At 42.2% G+C, this 18,192-nt stretch overlaps 1 protein-coding gene across 1 annotated transcript; it reads left to right on the forward strand.

The window, feature by feature from the left end:
* The first annotated feature begins 278 nt into the window (after positions 1-278).
* RAD21L1 (RAD21 cohesin complex component like 1) lies at positions 279-16,735 on the forward strand. Its single transcript, XM_005239957.3, is given in 14 exon segments — positions 279-1,295; positions 2,876-3,005; positions 5,575-5,674; positions 7,124-7,230; positions 7,628-7,813; positions 8,424-8,525; positions 9,461-9,574; positions 10,597-10,826; positions 12,051-12,153; positions 12,954-13,093; positions 13,800-13,889; positions 14,501-14,578; positions 15,631-15,697; positions 15,700-16,735. Coding segments are annotated over 14 exon segments (1,731 nt in total). The 5' UTR covers positions 279-1,151; the 3' UTR covers positions 15,840-16,735.
* The last annotated feature ends 1,457 nt before the right edge of the window (positions 16,736-18,192 follow it).

An 18,192-nucleotide genomic window follows, 5' to 3' on the forward strand; every position in this document is an offset into this window, starting at 1 on the left:
GCGCAGGACACGGAACCCGACCCGGAGACGGGCAGAGAGGCGGTGGCAGCCGGGCAGCGGCACGCAGGGAGCCGCCGCCGCAGGGCCCGAGGAGGGGCCGCTAAATCCCCCCCCCCGGCCCCTCAGGGCCCGGCGAGGTCCCTCAGTCCGCGCAGGTCCCGCTAAATCCCCCAGCCGCCAGCAGGGTCCCCTCAGCGCCTGGCGGGGTCCCCTCATCTCCTCAGGTTCTGCTAAATCCCACCCCCCCCCCACCCCACACACCCCCCACCCCACCCCCCGTTCCCTCAGTGCCCAGCAAGGTCCCTCTGTCCCCCGAGGTCTTGCTAAATCCCCTCCCCATCCCCATAGCACCTGGCTGCATCACCTCAGTGCCTGGTGAGGTCCCTCCATCCCCTCTGATCCCACTAATTTCCCCCTATCCCCTCAGCACCCAGTGGGGTCCCGTTATCATCTCAGGTCCTGCTAAATCCTCCCATCCCCTCAGCACCTGGCGGGATCCCTTCAGCGCCTGGTGAGGTCACCTCATCCCCTCACGGCCTGGCTGGCTCCCCTCATCTCTTCAGGGCCCCACTAAATCTCCTTCCATTTCCTCAGCACCTGGCTAGATCCCTCCATCCCTTCAGGATTCCACTAAATCCCCCTTGTCCCCTCAGTGCCCAGCTGTGTTCACCCCATCAGGTCCTGCTAAATTCTCTCACTCCCTCAGGGCCTGGCTGGATACCCCCCATCTCCCCAGATACCACTAAATCCTCACACCCCATCACCTCAGGGTCCCGCCAAATCCTCCAATCCCCTCAGGGCCTGACTGGGTCCCCCCATTCCCTCAGGGTCCCGCCAAATCCCTCCCCCCCCTACATCCCCTCAGGGTCCCGCCAAATCCTCCCATCCCCTCAGGTTCTGACTGGGTCCCTCCATTCCCTCAGGGTTCCGCCAAATCCCCCTGTCCCCTCAGAGCCTGGTTGGGTTCCCCCATCCCCTCAGATCCTGCTAAATCCCCCTGTCCCCTCAACGCCTGGTGGAGTCCCTCCATCCCCTCAGGGTCCCACTAAATCCCTCTTCCCACTTCATGCCCCAGGACCCTTCTCCCACTGGGAGGACAAGAGCCCGGGAGGTGGCAGCAGGGCTGGCCTGTGGGCATTGCCCCAGACATCATGTTCTACCTGCATTTGCTCATCAACAAGCGTGGGCCATTGGCCAAAATATGGCTTGCTGCCCACTGGGAGAGGAAGCTTACCAAAGCTCACGTATTTGAGTGCAATTTAGAGACTACAGTTGAAAAGATCATCTCACCAAAGGTATGCTATTAAATGAGAAGGCATCTTCTGGTAAATTCTGGGGTGGTGTTCATCTTTTGTAGGGAACAGGACTGTTGCTATCATGGGGACTTACTTTAGGACAAATTTGTGGCTATTTCAAAACCAGTGTGAGATACAATCCTACTCTGGTTTTATTCAGTTCTTACTCAGATAAGATCTCCATCTCATTGAGTTATACTTGTATAAATATTTTACTTGCTATTTTACTCCTGGAGATCTGTGGCATACATTTATGTACAGTGTAAGCAAATGTTACCACAGTATATTCAAATGTATTTTTCCGCATGCTGATAGAGCTCCAGGGAGTGCTCTGTGGGCACTGCTGGCCAAGGGATCACGGTAGGTGGGTTTCAGCCACCCGTGAGGCAACATGAGCCCGTCAGTGCAGTGTGGTAGCAATGGTCTTTCTTCAGAGCCTTTGAGTACTGGCAGTGGGTATTCAACAGAATTTGGGAAATACTGGTATTCCCAAATACAAGGAAATTGTCTCAAAAAAATTGAAAAGTCAGCTGCTTAACCAAAGTCAAGCTTAACCAAAGAAAACTGCCGTGAAATTGTACACAGAGAATGCTTTTGCTGATCTTGTCATAAATAACTTTTGACATATTGTAACCATGTTTCCACTTTCAGTGGACTTCTTCCAGGTCCCCCATTATAATCATATACACATATAATTAAGCACACATAGTGCTTATTAGAGACTCTGTATGAACAGTCCTGGAGGCTGAAGTCCTCTGTCATCACAGAGAAGGTATGACTCAAGCAAGCACAGATGCAGGCAGTCAAGTAGCCATGACTCAGTCCTTGGCCTCTCCGTTGCAATTGCATCCAAGGGAACAGTGAGGAACGCTTTGCGCTGTCACTAATCGATGGCTCAGGCAAGCCAAGGCTTTTGGCTGGTGCAAGCAGATTTTGGGGGTTTTTTCTCCATGAAAATACCTGCTTGATATTTGGTAGCCTGAATTGCATCATCTGTCTTGCATGGGTTATTATTAGTTGAGTGTTGTTAAAATAATCTTGGTATTATTTGGAAGTGTTTTCCAAGAGGTGCTAGTTGAGTACTGTTTGCTTTCCCTTGCATGCTGTCCTGCCTAGCATCTGCATGACCACCTTGACTGTGTTTGGTGCAGGAAGACTTTGCATAAATAAGGCCATAGTTACGGCCTTTCTTTGCAGAAGTAAGGGCATAGGTACCCTGTCTGTTCACTCAAATAACCAAAGTGTCAAATACTAGGATACAGGGCAGCTACTTTCTGTTTCAGGTTGCATTACACTGTTTCTTGGCGTTTAGCTGAGATGTTTTAGATAAAGTAAGTGCACCGGTTCAGGACTTACGCTTTGGCATGGCAATGTTTAGGAACAGAATCAACTCAAAGTTCCTAGCTCTGAAAATTCATTTATGTTTACAATCCTCTATATCAGTACAAAGCCCTGTTGAATTTCATAGAGCTCTGTATTGTGGTATGTTACTGGAACTCTGTTACTATTGTGTAATATTTTCATTTTGATATTTTTGCCAAAAATACTAACTCCTGAACAACTTTTTTAAATCATCAAAGTTTACAATAGCTCTGCGAACCTCTGGGCACTTACTCCTAGGAGTGGTGCGGATTTACCACAGGAAAGTAAAGTACCTCTTGGCAGACTGTGGTGAAGCTTTGACAAAAATGAAGACAGCCTTTCGCCCAGGTGTGTACAGAATTCTGCATTTTTCCATCTGTGTCCTTTACAGCTCTCATTTTAAAAGTTATTTTTTGATATTTCTGTTAAATACATGTTATTGATAACAAAGGAAACTGAACATACTAGTGCCTACTGCTGACATTTAGTCTGGCTTAATTTAATGTGATTTCAGGTCTTTGACTCCTTTAAAAGAAGCGGTGTCTTAAGTGGTCTTACAAGAAGAAGCTTGAATTCAGCTTCAGTTGCTAGATAATTAATTTTAATTTCCAATGACACCAACAACATGTCTAACAGGGTGTTAGTGCCAGATCTGACAGTGTGTTTTGAGCTCCAGCCATGTAGCCAGAAAGAATGCAGCAGAGATGACTGGGTCCTTTTCCAACACGCTATTTGTTTGTCATACTTAGGCAACAAATGGAGAGGCACATTTGTCTAAAAAAAGGCCAAGAATCGGACACCAGCATCTGTTGTGAGCCCTAATGTGCTTTGTGACCTGGTCTGTTTGCAGAATACCTACTCTACATTATTCCTAAGGATAGACTCATAAATTGTTTAGCTTAGAAAAGACCTTTAAGATCATCGAGTACAACCATTAATCCAGCACTGCCAAGTCTACTGCTAAACCATGTCCCTAAGCACCACATCTACACATTTTCTAAAAACCTCCAGGGACAGTGACTTTCCTGGGCAGCCTGTTCTAATGCTTGACAACACTTTTGGTAAAGAAATTTTACTAATATCCAATCTAAGCCTCCCCTGGCACAACTTGAGGCTGTTTCCTCTTGTCCTATTGCTTGTTACTTGGGAGAAGAGACTGACTCCCACCTGCCTACAAACTTTCAGGTAGTTGTAGACAGTAAGAAGGTCTCCCCTGAGTTTCCTTTTCTCCAGGAAACCCAGTTTCCTCGGCTGCTTCTCATCAGGCTTGTGCTCTAGACCCTTCACCAGCTTTGTTGCCCTTCTCTGGACATGCTCCAGCACCTCCATGTCTTTCCTGTAGCGAGGGGCCTAAAACTGTACACAGTATTCACAGTGCGGCCTCATCAGTGCCAAGGACAATTGCTGCCCTCGTCCTGCTGGCCACACTGTTTCTGACAAAAGCCAGGGTGCTGTTGGCCTTCTTGGCCATCTGGGCACACTGCCAATTCATATTCAGCTGGCTGATGACCATCACCCCCAGGCCCTTTCCCACTGGGCAGCTCCCCAGCTGCTCTGCCCAGTGCCTGCAGCACTGCAAGGGGCTGTTGTGACCTGAGCGCAGGACCCCTGCACTGAGCCTTCTTGAGCCTCATACAACTGGCCTTGGCCCATCGATCCAGCCTGTCCAAATCCCTCAGCAGTGCCTTCCTGCCCTCAGGAAGATTAAAACTCCTGCCCAACTTGGTGTCACCTGCAAACTTACTGAGGGTACACTAGATCCCCTCATCCAGATCATCAATAAAGATATTAAACAGAACTGGTTAACGATCATGAGTAGTTAGTTAGTGTAGAAGAATGAAGCTGGATTAATTAGTATTGATAATATACAACTGTGGGTTGGCTTCAGGGGCGGTGGGTTGGTCAATGTAGATAAGGTGCAGCTGTGGCTGGTTAAGTTAAGTGGTTGAGAGCCAATGAAGAGAGAGCAGCCGAGGAAGAAGCAGAGAGAGAGTGTGTGCATGCTCTGGATGAGGTGAGATGAGGAGAAGGCAGTGGAGGGACTGGCATGAAGAGAATGCTGGTATGAGATGGTAAAAGACCTTGTTGCAGCTGGCTAGTTTGGAGAGTGTTGCGACAGGTTAGCATTTGTCAACATTTGGAAATCTCTAGAAGAAACACAATAAGTACCCAGTACTATCTAGTTTGAATGCCTACTATTATAGTAGTTATAGAGGACTACACACCACAAGAACAAGACACAACAGTCACAGCTGTGGCAATGGAGACTCCCATGAGATCTAAGGGGGCAGGGGGTGGGGGTTGAATTCTCAGTGGAAGTGGTAAAATGCTGAAACAGGCTGTCCAGGCATGCTGTGAATCTCCATCAGCAGAAATAGTCAGAAGTGATCAAACTTATAAATTAACCCTGTTTTGAGCAAAAGGTTGGGTTAGATGGCCTTCAGAAATCTGTTACTTCACAAATGGTTCCAGGATTCTCTGATGACCACATATTTGCAGTCTCACTTCATAGTTATTTGATGCTGGAGAACAGTGTTATACAGACATGGGAGAGAAAAAGAAAATGCACTAATTCATTTCAAGTGCTATGGAAGGTGCTAGGCCAAATGTCAGTTGTGAGAATCTTTCAGGGACTTAATATAGCTGTTCATAACCCCAATGGTCTGACTGTATTTCAAGTCCTGTAGCAGCAGACTCTTCTGTATCTGCCTGTAAAACAATAAGGCTTCTAAAGTATATGTAAACTAAGGATTTTAATTCCACTTCGGAGTCCTGTTGACAAAGTGCTTAAGCTTTACCTTTCTGTTATTTAGAATGGCAGCAGACATTCCTGACAGGTTTACAGTCTTATTATATGTACTTGGGAGAACATTACTTTTATTGATACTTATTTTGTTATGTTGTCTCTTTCTTTTAGGACTTGTTGACCTTCCAGAAGAGAACTTTGAGGCTGATTATCTGTCCATTACATTACCTGAAGAATTTCATGATTTTGAAATGCCACTACTTGATTTAAAGTAAATGCTTTCCTAGTTTTTACTCATTATTTTAGAATCTCTAGAAGTAAAGCATATCCTTTCTGTTATCTGATCAGGACTCGGAATTGCTCTGATTTGATAACTGAATTCTCCTAAATTCCAAGTCGGCTTTACAGTCACATGAATTGTACTTTGGTAGGGTTCCTCAAAGTCCAGACATCTACAATGAAATAACGTGTGGAACTTGACTTCAGGATTTTAAATTGTCTGAGTGAAGCCTGCAAACAACTTTCTGCCCTCAAGAAAAGATATAAAAGTTAATATAAATGCCATTGTAAGACCAAGAAGCTCTGGCTAGTAACCTTGCAATGTTGCACTGTTCCATTGTGTAACTGTATTTAATTTCTGCTCCATTGCTCTTTGGGCTGGGGCATTTTATCAGCAGTAGTCAGCTTGGCTCCCCATGAAAAGCCAGCATATTTCTTTGGCTTTTCTGACAGAATGTAGAAAAACTGATAAAAAGCGGGAGGCCAAGACACGTTTCTGGTGTCTGCAATGCCCCCAGAGGTCCAGGATAAGGGATTTCTGCTGAAGCTTCCTCTGTACCTTGTCATAAATACAGCTTGATGGGATCTGTTAGTATTTAGTATTTTCCAAGTACAGCTGCCAGGTAAAACTATTCAAGTACTTCAGTGTGCTAACTGTAAAGCATGCCTTTGCTGCCTACCCAAAGAGTCTGTGTGGTTTGATTTACAGATGATGGCGTTACACTGATTAGATGCCTGTTATGGGGTGAGCACCCGGTAGATAGCAGGGCTTGGATGTGAACAAACTCGCATGAGACCAAGTTTTCTGGCAAAAGAGAGTGGCAAAATGTGAAATAAGGAGTACGGCTGCTGCCCTTGTCCTTATAGCTATGCCTGCTGTTTCTTGTGGGGGCTGCTGTCTGAGTATACATCTGGATCATTTGTCCATGGAGTTCCGGATGTGGGCAGTATTCTGAAGCTGGGTAACACAGTGCTTTCCCCTTCCTCACGGACCTCTCCCAGCTGTCTCCTCTCACAGCTAGTGCAGGTTCAGTCTTCGCTGCATGACATACATTGGTGATTGCATGCATGGAAATTTTGGCTAGCAAAGGCAGCAGCTGCCTACTTGCTTAGAGGTATCAATTTTAATAAACCTATAGCACCTGGTTTCCATATGCTTATTTTCAGCTTTTAGAGGAAATCCAAAGGAGTGAATTTTATCAAAACCCCCTTAAAAACGATTTGACTGCGAATAGCCTTGGGAAACAGTTGTTCTCTCTCCACAGAAGTGAGGAGCAGCCAGGGTACTTTTAATGCCATAGAAAACAGAAGCTATCTTTTGGGGGGGTTCATGACAAAGTGTCAGGATTGAAGACTGTTTAGGACCAAGTTTTCATGTTCCAGCTAACTGGTCAATAGGTTTCAGTTCACCCTATATTTTGTATAATGTTTTTTTCGTCAGTTCCATTGATGTTGCTGAACATTTTACCTTGAATCAGAGCAGAGCTGAAGACATCACACTTACAGAGGATTACGAAAGCAATATACTTCTCTGTGATAGAAACTTTGGTGAGAGAAGTTGAGAAATTAGAAATATTCCATAAGGAAAAGTGTGTTTGTGTGGAAAAATTTGTACAGTCTGAGTGCTTTCCAGACGTGAAAAAAGTGTGTGCATTATTGAAAGTGTGTGTGTTTCACACTTGTGCTGATTGGCCTGTCATACTGTCTTATGCTTAAGTTTTAGTGTAAGTACTCTAAGTAATATAATATGATATTGGAGACTGAGAATCAAACCAAACATTTTCTGCTTTTTACTGAATTAGCTAGAATTGTTTGTTGTTTGTTCCATTTGAGGTATGGGATATGTTACAATCTTTTAAAAAATATGTGAAAAATTAGGAAATTGATAAATACGTGTTTCAAAAATTCAGGCAGATGAAGCATCAGAAATTCTGTGTTTATTCAGATGAAGAACCAGATGCACTAAGAAAACAGAGCTTCTTTGACAGCAGCATCTTAATGAGCAGTAGGAGTCCTGTGGCTGATCACAACTCTGCGAGTGTAAATGGAGACAAGTCTGCGCTGCGTGAAGATGCTTACTGTTTTGAGCATGACTGTTTTGGAGATGAGGAGAATGCTGTAGATATGATTGGTAGGGTTTGCCATAGATAAACAGAATTAGCTTCTTTCCAAATATTTTTATTCTTACAGGAAAACAAACAGGATAGAATGAAAGTGATTGCTTTCAAACATAAATCCTGTATTTTTTGTTGTTTTCATACTTTTTTTTACTTGTCACTAAATCTATGATCACTTAGACATTGCCACATAAAATTGTTTTAAAGGATATAAATTATTTAAAATTAAAGGAATTTGATTTATACCTAATATTTAACAGTTTAATTTATATTTTCAGAGGTGATATACTGCAGCATTTTTATCCTTATTGTTGTAGTAACAAAGGCAGCAAAGTAGCTTCTACATCTATGTGGTTTAGAGTATTTATGTAAATCTTTATTTATACTTTTAAACCAGTATCAGTATTCTACTTTTCAAAGAAAAGGTGGAAATCTCAGAAGTAAGACTAATGTTCCCGTTTTTGTACTGCTGAAGATAGCTGTACTGTTGACAGCCATCTGTGGAAGCTGAGCTTATTTTAGTTTGCAGAGAATTAACCTTAAATAATTAACATTAGGCTGTATCAGACTAATTTATAACTACTGAGACTTAGAATGATTAAAACTATCCATTTTGTATTTAAGAAATCCTGTTGAGGGATGAGCAAAATGGTCTGGATAAAGACATTCTTGATATGAAGGAAGAACATCCTTTGTCACAAGATCTGCCAGAGAACAGCATAGCCAGTGAGTCTGCAGTGTCTGCTCTGTCTTACACAAACCCTCTGTATTAATGCCTAAAGTTACTCACATTCAGCTCTGTATAATATCTGGAGCCTTTCTCTTTTGTTCCTTTCCTTTATTTTTTTTTCTAATATCCATCCACCATTTTAGGTACAATTTAATTTGACCTAGGGATTCCAGATCTGTAATGTGACATTGCTTAGAAACACTTTTATGTGACATCCTGTTGGATACGCTGTTGATCCACCCTGCTGCTTAGGCAGTACGATAAGGCTTTTGTAGGGGAAAGGAAACTGAACAAGGGTATGCTGTGACTTTGAACTTTACCTATGAGTATTTCTGGCTTCATATTTCAGCAGCAAATGACACTTCAGTAGTTCATAAAGTTCCTAGTCGTCTTTTGGTTTGACATTGGTGAAAGAAATAATTTTTTTGAAAAGTATTTCTGGAAATTTTTTTATATTTTAAATCCTTATACCCCCATCACACTGTTACTTTAAAACTGAGAATTCTGGAACAGCTTTGAAGTGAAACAGTGGCACTTGCCTTTCCTTGCACTAGTCCTGCTACTACCTGTTCCTTTTATGTTGACAGAGATGCCCACACTGCCATGCAGTTTCCTGGAACTGGAAACAGATACGTATTGAAAATAACCACTTTTCTCCCCAAACATTTTTCATTGGGTGGGTTTTTCTACCAGTTCTTCCGTCTGTTCCACCACCCGGTCATACAGGTTCTGGTGTCAGCAAAGGGAAATGTGTAGTGCAGAAGCAGAGACAGTTATTACTGGTTAAGGTGATTGTGAGATCATAGATAAAATCACAGTTTTCTAATTCTGATCCTTTTTGTCTGCTTTCATTCTTTGTTGTGAGATTAAGAAATTTTTCCATCTTGTAAACTTTTTTTTAATTTGGATTATTTGCTGGGTTTTCTTACAGTTGAGTCCAGCTGCACAGACACCACCATTAAGGAAGTAAGTCATCTAATGAATGAAACAATGCCTTCATTGATGGAACACGATGGATTTGTGCTTGAGCCAGTTGATGATACAGGTCAGAACTTGACCGGTTTCTTGTTGAATGTTTGCACTAACTAGCTTTCATTTTCTTCTTGTTGGAACAAAACAGGTTATTCCCACTTTAGATTTCATCGGCTCCTACTGTCATAGTTCTATTTTATGGTAACTATTACACAAACCAATATCAGGTATTCACCTGATCTGCCCAAATCTCTGCTGACAGTTTCTTCTGTGTACCAAATCAAGTTTCCTTGCTCTTCAGTTCTGCTAACAGTGCAAGCGTGGGCTGTTCATGAATGTTACTGAGGTTTCAGCCAAAGAACTTCTACTGTTAGTGACACATCAGTGATTTTTATGTGTAAAATAACAATCTTAAAACTTTCAGGCCTTTGTAAAATTCTGTTTTGCAAACTTTTAACTTTAATAAGATCCAATAAGAAAAATATTTAATTTCTTCTGTAAGTAAATTTAAATGTCACCCATCGTGTTGGTGGCTGCTAGCAAATAAACAAGTTCATGTTGACATTAATATTTAAAATACTGGAATTTTCCAGTCTGCTAAAATAATATTCAATAAGTTACAGCTATATAACCAATCCATGTCTTTCTGTCATGTTTACTATGTACATCTAAATTAAATTCCTAAAGGATTAAACTGACAAATACAGATATTAATTATGAGGTAATGAAACCTGTTGAGTACATCAGCAGTTCTTGGAACAATGACCTTCCTGATGGATTAAAGACAGCTTACTCAATTTTGTTGGTATATCTTGTGTTCTCATTAAGTCCTCACATTCCTGGTTCTTTAGTATGGTAGTCATATGTCTTCCATAACTAAACACATGAATTTCCTGTACAAGGATACAAAGAGTATACTTTATGAAAAATTCTGGAGAAACGGCACATGCACTTGTACTTTGATTTTCAAGTCTATGTGGTGTTTCAGGAGGTCAGCAGCCTGTCCCTTTGATTCACAGTGCTTTTTTTTTATGCCTAAGTGTTCTGTGACTAGACCTTCTTAGATATTTTTTTTTAAATACTTGTTCTATGTAGCTATGACCCAGAGGAAAAAAAATAAAAGAAAGAGGAAGTTGCTTGTGGATGTAGGGAAGGAACTCAGCTGTAACACTATATACAACCAACTTAACAACTGCACGGACATTCTTACTACATTAGACCTTGCACCCCCAACAAAAAAAACAATGATGTGGAAGAAATCAGGAGGTGTGGATAAAATCCTGTTCCATGCTACACAGCCTGTGGTTCATGCTGATCTGCAAATGGTAAAGATCAATTTCTTGTAGGTTTTAATGTCACTGTATAGATTATGGGACTGTTGCACACCTAGGGTCTAACTGAGAGACATTTTGCAGACTTGGTTTCATGTGAACTCCTAGTAAACTGCAGGTGCGTAGCATCACTGAAAGTATTGTTTTGCAGTAAAGTTCAGTTGGATACCTGATGATTATTTGCAAACTCACCACTAATTGCTTCATCAGAAAGACAGTCTGTAGAGCTCGCAACTTTTATCTCTAGCACTCCAACAACAGGTGAAACACGACAAAGTTGAAAGCTGATGTTTCATTTCACATACTGGCACCTGACTGTACACTAATACACAACTATTTAGATTTCTGTCAATTTCTTTTCTGCTTTCTACTTTATTATTTTCCGGTTTGTTTCTGCTCTGTAATCAATATGAGACCACATCTTTCCTCTATGTTTACTTTAAAGTACATCAGGCATGAACATTATTCTTATGATATTGTTAATGGCTTTAGAAAATCAGTATGCCAATTTGTTTTGCACTTGCCAGCTGGAGAGCAGCCAGAGACTTGCTTTTCAGAGGACCAAGAGGTTCCTGATTGCTGATCATTTTGGCTAGCAGGGTGGGCCAGACCACCCTTTCCTGTGGCTGTGCACCTTACTGGTCTTTTTTGCACAAGACAGTTTTATGGAAATACTATCTATCAAAGCCTCTTGTGTCCCTACGTAGTATCTGACAGATCATTCAAAGAAGCTGTAAGTTTAGAGCTGGTGATAAGATAAAAAAGAGCTCAACAGGCACACAAGGTGATAGGGAATAACAACGGTGTGACCTGTGTGCAGCAGCCTTACGTTAATTGCACTCTTTCTTCTGTTGTGTGGCTTGGAGAGATCTGGGAGGCAGGGTCTCCAGGCAAACAGCTCTGCAGGTTCATTATAGCAGCACAGCTTCACCACTTAGAGTCGAGGTGCAGAATTACAACTTGCTCTTTATGAGGATGAAAAATACTCATATACCAGTACATGGGGAGAGAAATCCACACACATAACTGCAGATATTCTTTTTTCATCCTTGCTTACTGGCTTCAAGGAAAAATGATCCAAGCTGTCCCTTAGTTATTTCTTCATGAAGTTTGCTGACAAAGTTGAAGCTGCAGAAGGCTATTCCAGATTTTCAGGATTACTTGATTCAAATATCTGAATTCTGGGTTGCAGCAATTAATATACAGCTTGTATTTCAGTTGTTTGCAAAATGCTTCAAGAGTCGCAGATTTAACATGAGAAGAAAAGGAATACAGAGGGAGTCTGAAATGGAAGAAACAAGAAAAGAGCAAGATACCACAGGTAATATTTTAGTTCTGTTGTTGCAGAATTAGCTGTTAGAAAATGTTTTCTGTTTTACATAATGTTTGAGAGACATGTGCACAGTGTTTGTGTGCAGTGTTCTATAAATCAAAGGCCAAGAAAGTTAAATGTTAAGGAAAGTGGCTGTTAATTATTTAAAATAAAAATGAAAAGTTTTTTTGTTTTTGTAAGTACTTTGCTGTTCTTTTGTTCCTTAGATCAGAAACTGAATGGAAGTCTTTTTCTTCCTTGTGGCATAAGGAAGTATTTTTGGTTTCAGCTTTGGTTTCTGTAATTGTCTACCAAACTACCAGATTTGGTGGTGGTGGTTTTTTTTAAAAAAAGCTTCTCACTTGTTCTGAGTGTAATCAAACTGCTCTCTAGATTTCCAAATTCATGTAAATAACTTCCGTTTGTAACCTAAAGATTGTGTTTTGGTTAATATCAAGCAAGAAGAAATGTTCCATTTTAGATCTGAGAGGGTGATGTATCTGCTTTTACTCCACTGCTCTGCCACAAGTATAATCTGTATGTCTGCCCCACAAGTTAATCAACAAAAGTACCTCTTGCAAGTCCATAAAGGTCAACTTTTAGAAAAGGAGAAACTCTCTTGGAAGGTGATTCTTATTCCACGGTCCTATTGGGAATAATATTTATTCTGTATTTACTCATTCTGTCCCTTTCTTTCAAAGATTGCTAGCTAGGGTGTGAGTTTTGTTTTTCAGTGTTGTTTGTTTGTTTTTTTAAGGACAGTGATTCACAGTAATTGCCTCTTAAACCTTGTTTTTTTATTAATACAGAGATGCTGATAGTAGAAGAGCCAAGTTACCTGCAGGAATCAGCTCATTCAGAGACTGAGAGAAAAACTAGAAATGATTTGTTTATGTTGACATCACAGAATAACAGAAAAGAAACTCATGATAACTGTGGTGAAATGATAGTGAGCAGTTTCCATAAATTTTAGAGACCTATATGTATTTATTGGTTTCATTTTATGCTAGGGTTCTGTGTAACACACATTAAGAAATTACTAATACATGTTTGAAAAGGATGCTAGAAACAGCTGATGTAGCATTAAGTAGCTTGTGTTACGAAAATTTATTTATTAGCACTTTAGTAGCTTTACAATGAATGAATGATTAATTAAAATGTCTGTTAATAAGTATAGATTACAGTCTAACCATTAAGCATAAATGAAATCTTAATAGGAAATACAGACTCTTTGTACTAAAGAGATAAATATAATCATCTTGATAAAGGATAAAACTTACCTTTTGTGTCTCGTATTGAGAAAATACTTAAGCAATAACAAATTATTTCTGCTGTCTTCATTTATGCTGACTTGAAAGGGCATTCTTTAGAGAATATGAAACTCACTAAAGCTGAAAAAGAATGACAAAATTGGACCTAACAGGAGTAGAAAATGCAGGGTCTGTGTCTGAACGGAGGCCATAGGTACAGACCCAGCTGTAGGACAAATACTACAGCGACGTCCCTGCCTATGTGAGAATAGACATGGTAGAAATAGCAGCTATTAAATCATTTTGGTTTATTACAGTAAATGCTTTGAGCAGAATTATGTAATCGAGAAGTGCACTGTATGCATAAATGGTGTTGCCTACTGATCATCCTTTCTGTTCTAACAGCAGGATAGACTGACTTTCTCTGAGAGCTCCTCACTGGTGAGCAATTGCCCGGGCCAAGAAGCTGAAACACAGCCAGCTGAGTTAGCAAATGTATGCATACCCGAAGCTGACCCCTCTGACTTATTTCAGAAGAGAACGGTGTTCTTTCTCAGCAATGTTTTAAAAATATTTGTAATAGCGTCATGAACTTACAGTGCATTTTGGTGTACTAACATCATCTTTAGTACATGTTTTGCTAGTCAGAAACTGTATAGCTTGATAATCAGGGCTGCGGTATTCCCACATTCAAAGGTTACAGTCTGGGAGGGAAACAGCTCCTTACATAGAGATGGTGCTTCCTGTAAGAAGGAAACAGTTTCTGAACTTACTGGCTGTGAGGATGCTCAGACACTCTGAAACAAGGGCAGTCTTCTCCTGTTGACTTCAGAGGTGAAGCCCAAAATCTAAATCCAAATTTTTGAACATTCTTTTTGGCCCCTGACCAATACAACCTTTCACAAAGTCAAAACCAGAACACATTCTTTTCTCTGTTTCACAAAGCCCGGTATGGCCACAGAGGTGTCAGTTATCCTGAGTATGGCCATCAAAATGCTCAGCTCCAGCTGGATTTTCAATTAGGCTAAAACTCTTGTCCTTTTTATCATCATGGGGTGTGACTTTTTACACGTGCTGTCTAACCTTCTGTTCTGTTTCCTCTCGAGGAACTAACAAGGAACAGGAAAGACAGTGAAGAACTAAGGTGGAGCAAAAGAACTCTTCAGTTATTAAGAACTTTACAGGTACTGTGCAGGATTTAGTCATTAGATGCCAAAACCAGGTGTTGATTGCAGGTGGACCATGTCAGAAAATCTCCTACTTAGACTGTTGGTCATATTGCTGCCTCTTATACGCAGCATGTAACTGCATTTTATTGGGTATTTACATAGGAAAAGTCTGAGTGCCTGACACGGTGTCTTCCCACAGCTGCTGGAATTGCTAGAACTTCCTGAACGTTTGCTTCCAGGGCAGTGTTTGCTCTAATGCTAGGCCCTTGCTCTCTTCCTTCTATGAGTATGCTCTGGAGTATCTCTACAAAACCCAACTCACAGCTGCTTACAGGTTTCCAGATCTCAGCTGGGCACTGCTGGGTGCCATCGTTTAGCTATTCATCCTCTTGAGATGTCAGCTAGGGAAATGAATCAGGGTTATGTTAAAAAGAAAGCTGGTATCACCTTCTTTAAGAGGTTTTAATGCCCCGGTGCTTTCAAGGTGCTTGAAATTCACCAGGGAGGGCAGCCTTTGCCTCGGGAAGGCTTATTCTGCTTTTCTTGCAGAAATCCTGGTGAAACTGGTGAAACTGTAATGTAAGACATCATACACCGTATCGCCAGGACTCTAACAGAAGCCAGCTCTAACAGGCTGCTCTGATGCTGAATGTCCAAGCGCCATTAAAAACCAAGCAATAATACCACTTCGTTAGATGTGACTGAAATTGCCTGTGATACAGCCGGTACTCTGTATCCCACGAACAAGGCATGCGGGGGTTCTTATCATTTTGAATCATGAGAACCCTTATAGATGCGCTTCATCGCATGCCTCAATACTGTTTCGGTGAATTCAGTGGAACTGGGCATATGTAGATTTTAGTAACGTAGGTAGGTGCTAGCAATATTATGGCAATAAAATGTTAAGAGCCACTTACATAAATGCAAATGCCAAGATAAGATCCTATTCAAGGTGTTCAAGCAGAAAATATGCACTCCGAGCAGCGCTCTTCGGTTCAGCCTTGATGGGATCTGGGTTTATGGGCAGGGAAGCTGACCTGACTGATGTTCTCATTTCTCTCATGCAGCACCTGAAGAGATCAGGCATGTGTTCGTTCAGTTTTCGGGAGCTCTGTTGGAAAAACAACCGAAAGAAGTCGCAGCCCAGTTTTACATCTTCCTTGTCCTGAAGAAGCAGTCAGTTATTGCGCTTCATCAGAGCGCTCCCTTTGCTGACATTACAGCCACCACTGGCCCAATGTTTGACACTTGCTGAAATCATGCAATATTTGGATAAGCTAACAAAAAAAATCTTAATTCTAATTTTTCCAGCAAATAGATTTCCTGGGGAAAAAAAAGATGATTTAATGTCTTGGCAAGCTGTGGTAACTGAGCGGAGCTGCCTTTATGTTATACCACCTCTCCGAACTGCCAGGTCCCAGCTTGTGCAGGTGTGCTGCCTCAGTGCTGGCCACCACGGTGTTCACTAGTAGGTTTATTTTAATATATATGTTTATGTGATGAGCAGTTAGTTATTCCATTAATACAATATAGCTAAAATACATATTCTACATAAGTGATTTACACTGTGAAGGATTGTATGAAAGTCCTTAAAAACCTTTCTCAGAGAGCAGCTTTGGAGGTTAGGTGATTAACAGGGCTTGTGAGTGTGAATTATCTAATGCCTTCAGCAAGAGAAGTCTGTTAAGCTTACTTTGCCAAAAAATTAGTCTATTTGAAATTATTCCTTTCAAGAATGTTCAGTATTTGATATTTTAAGGTTTAGCAAGGTCCTGTCTCCAGCACCGTTTTCATGTGTTCAGGCAGAGAGGAGTTACATTATCCCCCGAAAAGTCACACAGGAGAAATCCTCCCATGTTAGATATCATGGAGCATGTTTACTTAGAGACTAAAACTTTTATTTAGGCATAGACCTAATTAAAAATGGATGTTAAACTGAAATGTTATTACTTCTTTGCATTTTGATCTAATTTAGGATAAGTTTTAATACTTTTGCTGTCATTTTTGTAAAGGTAGTGTTTTTCAGTCATATCAAACCTGTGATGCACGGGACGGTTGTGTGTGCTCAGCACTCTGGAGTGTTACAGTGCTGCGGGTATGCTGATATCTCTTAATCTGAAATCAATAAAAATCACAAGAAGATGTTTCCTTTGTTCTGAAGGATCAAAACCAGCCGCAGCCTAAGCTGTCCTTTGGGTTTGCCTTCTCAGAGTCAAGTGGGTTTGGTGATTTTCCTTAAAATTTAAACGGATGGATGATATTGTCATCCTGGTTTTGTGGGTGTTCAGTTGCACCCCGTGCATCTGGTCCTGCTGACGTGTGCTGTTCCTGTCATGCATTGATTTATTTGTGCAGGCAGGGTGTAGGGGGTGCCAGGAATTGATTTTGAGGGGTCTGTTCAGAGGAATAAAAAGATTTTAAAATGAGTGAAGACACTGTGCTGGGTGGGAAGGGATGGGCTGGGGGTTGGGCTGCCTGCTTGCGAGGGTTTCACCTGGTTTCCCATTTTCCATGTAGTATTTGATTAAAATAAGCAATAAGAAGCCTTTTCTGGGTGTACAGGAGGGAAAAGGGACCCTGTTTGTTAAAAACCTTTCTGTTTTCTGCAGAAGACATAGTATTTCCCTTTTCTGATGTGAATAGGAGTGATGCTCTCTGAGGCCAAGGCCATAATTGGGAGCGGCTCACCTCCCTCTCCCCTCTGGGGCCAGGCCACGGTTTTGTTCAGGAGCTGAGTACGGACCCGGGCTGAGGAGGGGGTTCAGTTCTCCAGATCTCATGCTCGGCACCTCGGGAGCAAGCCCACAGCAGGTCTGATCCCCCCTGGCGCAGCATGTATCTCGGTGAGCCCCCTGCTCCACGCCACACTTCCTGGGACACGGTGGGCTGGGGAGGGAAGAGAAACCATTTTTCTTCCCCAAAAGCCATCCAAAATGACTCTGCACCCCGCATCGGAGCTGCCGCCCGTGCCACGTCTGCTGCTGCCGCATGGCAAGAGCAGCTCCAGCAGCAGCAGATGCAATAACTCATTAATTTTCCTTGCAAGGAGAGAGGCTGTGCAATGGATTCACCAGGAAAGAGGGAACAAAAGGAGGATGGAGGCGGGCAGGAGGCAGGCAGGAATAAATGACAGGCAGGATATATATGTACATTGAAAACAGTCTGAGTGTCAGAATAAATGAGGTACAAATCTTGCAGGAAATAGTCCTGGAAGAAAGACTGGCGTGTATTTACAAAACAGGTTTGTCAGTGTTCTGAAATAACCGTGGGGGAGTTACCAAGGGAGCCTGCGATGGCAGGGGAAGCTCAGTGCTGGCGGGGTGCAGCGGTGTGAGTGAGGCGGGGGCTTGGGCTTTAACCTGGCCCAGCCTGCCAGCCCGGGGTCCAGGCCCAGCCCAGGAGCCCCCACCTTGCCGACCGGTGAATGCTTTCCCTCCGTAAGTCTATACCTGCATGCATACACCTGGGCTGTTACGTGTCTATACGTTACATACGTGTGTGTGCACCTCACCGTGCCCCACAGGGTGCCTGCAGCCGCCGCGGGGGCATGCAGCGCCGGGATGGAGCTGAGGCCCCGGCTGTGCCACATGGACCACAGTGAGTCACTGGGCAGCTCCCAGCGGGCGCCC

This window comes from Falco peregrinus, chromosome 9 (assembly GCF_023634155.1).
Source record: "Falco peregrinus isolate bFalPer1 chromosome 9, bFalPer1.pri, whole genome shotgun sequence".
NCBI classification, from domain to species: domain Eukaryota; kingdom Metazoa; phylum Chordata; class Aves; order Falconiformes; family Falconidae; genus Falco; species Falco peregrinus.